The sequence below is a fragment of the Syzygium oleosum genome, unplaced genomic scaffold (genome assembly GCF_021117445.2).
Source record: "Syzygium oleosum isolate NSW1041296 unplaced genomic scaffold, Sole_v2.1 Sole_v2.01, whole genome shotgun sequence".
NCBI classification, from domain to species: Eukaryota; Viridiplantae; Streptophyta; class Magnoliopsida; order Myrtales; family Myrtaceae; genus Syzygium; species Syzygium oleosum.
Genome location: NW_026607485.1, coordinates 16,844,512 through 16,854,253, shown reverse-complemented (window position 1 = coordinate 16,854,253; position 9,742 = coordinate 16,844,512). Strand labels below are relative to the sequence as shown.

At 44.0% G+C, this 9,742-nt stretch overlaps 1 protein-coding gene across 1 annotated transcript; it reads left to right on the top strand.

Annotated features, from left to right (window-relative positions):
• The first annotated feature begins 2,685 nt into the window (after positions 1-2,685).
• Positions 2,686-8,098, top strand: LOC115681112 (probable pectate lyase 8). The gene is made up of 7 exons (XM_030604950.2): positions 2,686-2,898; positions 3,622-3,678; positions 4,342-4,419; positions 5,781-6,423; positions 6,548-6,651; positions 6,846-6,984; positions 7,278-8,098. The coding sequence occupies exons 1-7, from the start codon at positions 2,807-2,809 to the stop codon at positions 7,497-7,499; spliced, it is 1,335 nt and encodes a 444-aa protein (XP_030460810.1). The 5' UTR covers positions 2,686-2,806; the 3' UTR covers positions 7,500-8,098.
• The last annotated feature ends 1,644 nt before the right edge of the window (positions 8,099-9,742 follow it).

Below are 9,742 nucleotides of genomic sequence, written 5' to 3'. Positions count from 1 at the left end.
TATCAATTACAAGAAATGATACTAATTATTATCATGGGACTCTGACGAAAAAACACGATAGCGTGATAAAAAAATTTAAACGGTTTTAGTAATAACATGAAATGACACTAAATCCCATTTAAGGAGAAATTAACGAAGTTGCAAAACAAATAATTGTGAGTGAGATTCGTGATGAAAAATGCATATATATCTCAATTTCAAATACATGTTAAGCGCGCACACAAAATATTGCAGCGTGTGATTTTTCTTAAAGGGTATGATATAGGGGGGTAAAGATAATTTTTTTTTTGTCGAAAAATAAAGTTTATGTGCTGTGGTACTTGCAATTGGATAGTTGTTTACCGGTCTTTATTTGTGTAGTGGTGAGGCTGTCATGGATGTAATATACAATATAAAAGGGTTAATACCACGAAAAATCCCAAACTGATACACCTGTAACAAATTTACCTCAAACTAATTTTTTTAATAAAAAAACCCTAAATTGGTACGTATGTGACAATTTTACTCTCCGTTAGTTTTTGTTAAATTTTATCGTTAAATTTATGAGTTGGATGACACGTGGCAGTTGGTGAGTATACCTGGGGTTTTACCCTCCGTTTGTCATAAGTGTACAAGTTTGTGAACTTTCATGGTATTAATTCAATTCAATGGAGGGTAAATTTGCCACATGTGTACTAATTTGGGGTTTTTCGTGGTCAAAAAATTAGTTTTGGGTAAATTTGTTACAAGTGTACCAGTTTTTGATTTTTCGTGGTATTAACCCCAACATAAAATTAGTATTAAATCTCAATTAATAGAGAAAATACAACTAATAAGGAGTTGACAGAAACTAACAGATTTGTATCAAATTTGTTAAATTAATCGATGATAAATAGATTCATTTCAATATTTCATAAATTTGCCTGTCGGGAACGTATCGGACCGAATCCAGCGCTAAGATAGTAGCCGAGAATCGACGACTCTGATAATCATGCATTGCGCGTTGTGCTTAGCACATATTTTCCTCCTAAGCACGATTAAGTCCAAAGGGCGAGCACGAGCTTCCTCACCAAACCACATGGAATGCACCAAGAATTCCAACTAATTAACGTGTCAACTTTTCGAAGCTGTCGAGGGTCAACGACACAAAGGCTCGAACGGCCGTGATTGGCGCCCGAGACGCACCATCTTGATTTCCCTTCCGACATTTCCTACTCGTTTTTCGTTATCGAATAGTAAATATCGTTACTGATTTTTTAGCAATTATTATTATTTACGCCCATTAAATTTGCTTTGTGCCGTAATTCAATGCGACGCCGCGATGTCAGCACGGGGACCGTGATCCCTGGCCTCCGTGAACCCCCTTCCTCCCGTACGGAAAAAACCCCCAAAAAAAACATTCCCTTAACGGCCTCCGTAACGACCCGCTGACGTGGACTCGCGAGCCCCCCGTCCCCTTCATGTCGTCCGACCGCGATTAACGGACGCCGTCAAGAGGGAGGGAAACGGTCATAAAAAGTCGGTTGTGCTCTGCTCGCAGCAGGAGCCGGGGGTTGTGTTTTGCAGCGAAAGGGAGGATCGGCACGTGATCGCCGACGCTGGGCACGTGCGCGGCGGGACAGCGATTGGACTGGAGAGAGAGAGAGAGAGAGAGAGAGAGAGAGAGGAAAAGAGTGGTTAGTAGCGGTTAGGGAGGTTACTGAGGGGTACCGAGGGGTGGTTAAAGTAGTGGTTAGTGTCACCTTCTGAAATTAATTATGATGGCCAAAAAGCGCAAAAAAATAAAAAAAACAGCTGTTTTCTTTTTGTGCTGGTGGTTTTCTTCCGGTACTGATTATTTCGGTATTTTTTTTAGGCTCGTTGCAATACAAAGTAGGAACTTTTTTTTTTTTAATTTTACGGATGGGCCTAAATTATTATGAAAAATTACATTGATCTGTAGCTCCTCCCTCAATTTCACCTTTCGCTTTCAACAACAGGGGATAGTAATATTTTGGGTTTTATGGGTATTTGATTTAATTAGACTACATTTGATTAGCGACATGTAATTTTCAATCTTAAAGTAGATCTGTGATTTTCAATCTTAAAGTAGATCTGTGAAAGCGACCGCCCATCCCTGTAATGGAGTGAAGTAATTACACGAGACATTTCGTGGACTGATGTCGCTGTTTATACGGGTTTATTGAAGTCGTTATTTTTATCGAAGTAAATCTTGCTCGTGCTTAATTAAATTGCTCGTATGAAACGAGTCCTATTCTTTTCTTTCAAATTTTTGCCCATATATATAATGATCTTTTTCAATTATTTCTTTTTTGTAAATTGTATGAAAAATTTGTAAAAAACGGAAGAAAATCACAACAAGATTGATTATATGATATATCAAAAGAGAGAATCAACTTCACAATTGACTTGACTACACATTCGGCCAATAATAATTTATAGACGCGCAAAATTCATCATTTTGAAACTGCAATCGGTCATAAAGAATCTACGTCTCTCGTAATATTTTCAACCGTAAGGTTGCTTTTTGTCCACCAATAAAAAGGAAAAAAAAAAACAAAACCGAAAAAGAACAAGCTTCTAGTTGGCTAACGGCGTTAGCGGGGGATAACGGCGTCGGTGTGTTTCCGTTTGGGTGAAAACTTTGTTGGCGTGGAAATTCTATAAAAGCGTACGTTTTGCTGCACCTTCTTCTCCGACTCTCCACTTCTCTGCTTTACCTTGCTTTCGCTTCTTTCTTCTCTCTACATCACCGTCTTCTTCACCGAGAGAGAGAGAGAGAGAGAGAGAGAGAGAGAGAGAGAGAGTCTGCAACTTCCGACGGCGAATGGCGGCGGCGAAGAGCCTTGTCTGCGTGAGCGGGGCGGTGCTCCTGATGCTGTTCATCGGAGCAACAATCATGGGAATGTCTCCGTACCGGTACACACACGCACACTCTCTCTCTCTCTCTCTCTTCCGTGTTCGAGCTCACGCGAAATGCAGATTCTCCTAGAGCATCTTCGCTCTCTAGATGCGTGAAACTGAGAATGCGCTCGCACGTACTCGCTCTTCGACCTCCGTTCCTCGGCACAAGCTGCTTCTTCTTCTTCGGCAACGAAATTTACCCACCTGCATTGCGTTATCGCTGCCCGAATCGAGAGATTCTCGAGGTCCGGCGAACAACGCACGCTGTCGCGTCTCCTTTTTGACTCAAATGCTTTCGAGCAGCTCCCCCCTCTGTTCTTTTTCTTCCTCTTCTTTTTGCACTTTTGTACCGCGAATTGGCGTCAATGAGCTTTTCCCTCTTTCCGTCGCATCGAGAAATAACGCTTCCAATCGCTAATCCTGTGCATGATTCTCTAGTTTCCCCATAGCCACTATCTCCGCACATTCAGGCTTTAAAATCCCTGCATAATGTAGCGGCTCCATCATAGCTATGTCGGCGATCTCTCTCTCTCTCTCACATACACACCCGCGCACAGCTCTCTACCATCATTGACGACCACCGGCATTTTTGGTACGGAAAGGCGAAAACAGCGCACAAAGCACTTTTGCGAAAACTTTTCAATTTCTTCTTGTCGAACTCCCTGAAATCGTTCACGCTATAGGGACAGTAGCAATTCATAACATTCTTCTGATTTCGTGCTTTTTTCTTCCCTGTAGGAATGTGGAAATGGAGAAGATGCTGCAGAGCTCGAGCAACTCGTCAATGGCCGCGAGGTAACTCACTCGGACCTCGCTCGTTCGTTACTCAGTCCTTAGTAACCTAACAAAACCCCCACCCGAGGTCGAACCAGATCTGGACCGTCGAATCCGCGGTTTTACGCCGATTCTTGGCCGTCGGATTCGCCTGTCAACCGGCTCGCAACTGGTAGAAGAGGATCTCGGCCGCTGAGTTCCGGATCCCCGGATCTGGACCGTTTGTTCGGTTACCTTTTGGTTCCTTAGGATTCCCGTAGCAGCTATAACTAAATCCCGATTGGCCGTCTCGCCCAATCACTGTTAACTCCCCGTCCTGCATTGTCACCAAAATATAAAGAGAAAAAAGAAAATCCGGTTCTGGTAATTTTGGTGAAATCACGTGGTGTGTCGCCTGGGCGTTTTCTCTCTCTAGCTTTTTCTCTCTCTAGACTTGGGGCCTCTTTCGTAACGGTTTTCCACCGAGCCTAGCGAGGGTAGTGACCCGTCGGCGGCCGCCCTCGGCCTTGAGCAGTGCACACTCTACCCTACGCGCACTACCCCCATTCTCGCGAAGCGGTGCTATTCTCTTCAGCAGAGAGAGCGACACGTGTCCCGCAGCCGTGCTTGTCTTTGCACCTGTCGCTCGCTGTTTTTTTTTTTGTTGTTTTAATGACCCGTTTTCTGATGCGGCCCATTTTTCAGCTCGGAGGCGGCGGCGGACCACTCGAGCCGCCGGCATGCGGTGGAAGATCCGGAGGAAATTGCTTCCATGGTGGAAATGTGAGTGTCTCTTTTCCTCAATGTTTTTTCAAATGCGACTAGCGATTCTTCTGGCGACGACGCTTCGCATGGTTTAAGGATGTTGTTCGTGGCGGGTGGTGGGTAGGCTGGTTAGGGAACTGGTGGAATTTACTGTCAAATTTCTTGAAATTTGCTAATTTTGCCCGTCCGTTTCTTGGAACTGTGGAAATCGGGTTCGTCTTAAATGAGGTTTTTCACGGCGGTGAGGGAATCCAAGGAAACCAAAACCTCCTCGCCCCCCCCTCCGACATGCCCGTTGGGGTGGTGAGTTCCGGTTTTTCTCGGGTCATAAATTCTTCCATCCCTTTTCCGTCCCTTTCCTCATCCGTTGATTTCCACTCGCTCTCCAGCAAAAAGTTGATTCACCGAGGCTTGTTGTTTATATGTAGCGTCTCCGTTTCCTCTTCTCCTCGCAGTTGATTGCGACACACCCCCCATCTCTGCTAAGATCACTCCCCTTCTTCCACGGCTGCCAAAAATGCCCTTGATTGCTTAGGACAAACTCAATTTGGCCATGTCCAAGCCTATGTACGACTTAGCTTTCTACTGTTTTGGCGTGGGAGGGGGAAAGTGATCGAGCGACTCTAGCAATGGCTTTTCTGCAGAAAGGTGGGAAGAGGGTGAAAAAAGAAAGAGATCCCCCTTTTCACATTTTATGGCGACTCTTAAGAGCGTGAAAATTCTTATTACACACCACAATGAGAATGACAGATGGAAAAAAAAAATAAGACTTTGTGCCGGTGAAGATACGGATCCAAGCACCCCCATGTGTGTGCAAGAAGACAAATGGCTGTATCGACCTTGGTCTCGCTTGCCGCTTCTGAAATCAAGCCTGTGAAATTCTATCCGTTATACTGAATAATAGATCCAATTGTTCTCACATACCGACGAAATGCTTACTTTTTCTGGGCATTTGTAATTTACTGTTGCACACCTGTTTGTAGATCTGGTTTTTGGCCGTTTGAGGGAGAATAGTGGCAAGTCACCTTCACCGACACAAACGAGAGACATTATTGGCCATTCCACTGTCCATATTACGTTTTTTACAATCCAATTCTCTACTGTCTCTGACCAACGATTTCTTTGCTCTTCTTTTCTCTCTGGCACGTTTCCCGAATTAAGAAGGGGATAATTTCTTGCTACGATTTTCCTTACCAAAAAAAAATAATTTCTTGCTACGATCACAGGGCACATCGAACTAAATCATGAGATTAAATAAACATATCCGATAGTTTAGACATTCAGAGAGATCTTTCCAGTTTCTTTTCCTTCTCTCACAAAGAAAGATTTTCCTGAAAGAAAGTCTTCAATTGTGATTAAGAGAGGGTGTGTTTGTGTAGGAGCATCCGCAATAGCACCGAGAGGCGTAAATTGGGTTATTTCTCATGTGGAACTGGTAATCCCATTGATGACTGTTGGCGGTGCGATCGCAACTGGCACAAGAATCGCAAGCGCCTGGCCAACTGCGGCATTGGCTTTGGTCGCAATGCCATTGGCGGCCGTGACGGGCGGTTCTATGTCGTCACCGACCCGAGCGACGATGACCCTGTCAACCCAAGGCCAGGCACCTTGCGCCATGCTGTGATCCAGGACAAGCCGCTCTGGATTGTCTTCAAGCGGGACATGGTCATAGTGTTGAAGCAAGAGCTGATCATGAACAGCTTCAAGACCATCGATGGCCGCGGTGCCAATGTCCACATTGCCAATGGAGCATGCATCACCATTCAATTCGTCACCAACATTATTATTCACGGTCTTCACATCCATGACTGCAAGCCCACTGGCAATGCCTTGGTCAGGAGCTCGCCAACTCATTATGGCTGGAGGACTATGGCCGATGGCGACGGTGTATCCATTTTCGGGTCGAGCCATATCTGGGTGGATCATAATTCACTCTCCAAATGTGCCGATGGCCTTGTGGATGCTATCATGGGCTCAACATCCATTACCATATCCAACAACCACCTCACCCACCATAATGAGGTGCATCTGAATTTAATGATTGTTGCTTGATTGTTTGGGAGCGACCTGCTTCTTACTAATCAAGTGCTGGGTACCAAAAAGGACCTGTCCTGATTGACCATGTTACTTTTACTCGTTGAAACAGGTGATGCTGTTGGGCCATAGTGATTCTTACACAAGAGACAAGCAAATGCAGGTGACTATCGCTTACAACCATTTTGGGGAGGGCCTCATCCAGAGAATGCCAAGGTAGGATCTGACTTTCAACCCCTCATATTGAATGACTTTATGTAGTTCACCAGAACTAAACAAGATAACAGCATCTGCATCGGATTTTAATAGTGACGAATGCTATATATACAAAGATCAGAAAACGATATTATTAAAATTCCCCAAGATTAATATTCCAAACGAGTTAATCTAAAACACAAATGCAAATGCAGGTGTAGACATGGTTATTTCCATGTGGTGAACAATGACTACACGCACTGGGAAATGTATGCAATTGGTGGTAGTGCCAGCCCCACTATCAACAGCCAGGGCAACAGATATGCAGCTCCGTCCAACCCACATGCGAAGGAGGTAACAATTCGTCAAACTGCAAACTGAGTATACCTTTCAGTAATCTCCTTGTTGAACCGCAAAAAAAGCATGCTTGAGTATAAAATCTACAGAAAATAATCGTTTCACTCTCTCTTCATTAACAAGTGAACGCAGTCAAATTAGTGCAGTGCAATGTTACAGTCCTCATATCAAGTCCTCATCTAGTACAAGGTCTAGGACCGATCTCACATAGAGTTTGAAACGTGATCTGTTACATTGACTAAACTACATCCAGCAAATGGTAATGGGGAGATGTCGAACGGTTTTTGCAGGTGACTAAAAGGGTGGATACAGCAACAAGCCAGTGGAAGGGCTGGAATTGGAGGTCAGAGGGAGACCTGTTGCTTAATGGTGCCTACTTCACTCCATCAGGAGCCGGAGCCTCCGCGAGCTATGCTCGTGCTTCAAGCCTCGGAGCCAAGTCCTCCTCCATGGTCGGCTCCATCACTTCTGGTGCCGGCGCTCTTTCCTGCCGCCGCGGCCAGCAGTGCTAATAGCGACTGAAGTGGCCTCAAAATGGGGGTCAATTTTCCCTATCGATTGATTTCCACAATTCGCAGTATAATATAATATATTCCCTACCACATCCATTGTTTTCACATACCCCATCTACGTGATTTGGCAAGTGTACAAATTCTACACATTGTCATGATATATCACCCAAATTCCTACCCCACTTTCAATTTCCCCTGTTTTCAGGTTTTCCATCTGTTTCCAACCTCGGCCTGCTTTGAATCAACAAAACCACAGCCATACTTAGAAGCAGGTGCGGAAGCGTTGTTGATTTGTTATCTTCCTTTTCCCTGATTCGTGTCATCCACCCAGTTCATCGTCCCCATCTTCTTCCTAACCATCATCATTCAAACCAGTCAATTTGTGTGTCTCTCACCGTCAGTGTCGTCGGTTTCTTACATATTTTCTTGCCATTTGAGTCTATAGGTTCCGGACGATTCCCGAATTTGTGTTTACCTTCTTTTTGTCTTAGCAATACGGGCGATTAGTACGAATGTGAAACCTCGAGTCCTGGAAAGACTTTCTGTTACAGTTGATGCATAGAAATAGCAGTGTTGTTTCCTTGGCTTTCTTTTTTCTCTATCAACTTTTTGCTGCTTTCTTTTGCGTTCTTTGCTTTTTGGAAACGGAAGCCATCTTCTTCTTTCCAGGCTTTCCTTTTTCTTTACTTGGTCGTGCGATTGTGTGTGTGGTTTTTCTTTGTTGTATATCGTAATTTATTCTCTTTCTCTCTTGGTTTGTTCTTTCATTCACCGGCAGCCTTGATTCTCTTCCATGTGCACCGCCCCCACACGCACATGCACATGCACATGCACATTAATCATTGCTTTAACGAAACTAGGTCTCGCTTTATCTCATATAATCACCGCTTCAAATCCTCTCCTCTCCTCTCCGCTCCCCAATCTTCACGACCCCAATTAGTATCATCAACTTTTTTGGCCAGCTGGGGGAATTTTAATCATTTCGCTTTTTTCCCTGCGACCATTATTACCTTCCCCTTACATGAGTCGGGACATGCTATCATCATCATCAGTGAATGCATAATTTCAGGGATCATCTCAAATTTGCCCTAGAATCTATGACGATCTCTCAAAATAAAAAAAACGAAAAGAAGTGCAATTACTGAGAAAAGCTTCGAGAGAGAGAGAGAGAGAGAGAGAGATGACAATTACTCGAGTTCACGTGGTGGACGAGGCAAAAGCAGGAACACATGCCGATGCATGTGGTGGATGGGTCCATATGGCATGAGATGTGAAGACAGTCATCTCCCACCACCACGCTTCTTCGTATGTGTGCAAACTGCAAAGCGTGCAAAACCATCTTTGCACAACGAATGTATGACTTGCGATATCCTTCATTTCCTTTCAATCAATTCGGTCTCTTGGCACCTGTCAATTCATTAGCACTGGCACTCCCGATCCTCTAAAGTCCCAACCACAGGAATTAAAAGTCAAGCTCCTTGCCAAAAAAACGGTTCTTTTTCTAACCTGTTTATAGCTACAATTTTGTACGCAATGTGGATGCAATTGCAGGGAAGTGACTCCATTCATTCTCACGTAATGTTTAGGTTCTCAACAGAGGACCCCTCTTGAATTCAAGATCTAAGAATCAATCAATGAGCAAAGGCGGACTCGTGGAAACGGGTTTGGCGACGGGACATAATTTAATTAATTAATACCCCGCATTCATTCCTGAGTTTGGTAAAAGGGCAAAGTAAAGTCGCCGGTCTTCTGATTGGAACTCCTTGAATTGGGTCGGGTTTCGGCTAATTCGAATCCAGGGTCGCCTTCGCCTAATGCACAAAACCAAGAACCGGGTCCAAGATAGACTCGCACATTACATACAGGAGGTCAAGAGTTACACGTCTCAATGGAAGAATTAAAGGACCATTTGACCTTTTACCCAAATGCAAGCCCCTTTTAAAAGTCTCTTTCCAACAGCTTTTTTTTTTTTTGGGTCTGCATTTCCAACAGCTTTAGATGGGGAAAAAAGAGGCCTTGCAAAAAGGAAGGCGCTTTTCCCTTATTCGTACCGGTTTGGTTGGTGGTGAAGATTGAAGGAATCAAAAGCAAAATGTTAACCCATCGCTGTTAATTGGCTAACTGTAGAAACTGTGGAGTCAAAAGAAAAAATTATAAAAAGATAAAGAGGTGGTAGGTTGAATTGACTTGAGAAAGCAAAAGGGCATCCATCGTTTTCCCTTTTGCAATGTTTGAACATGTCT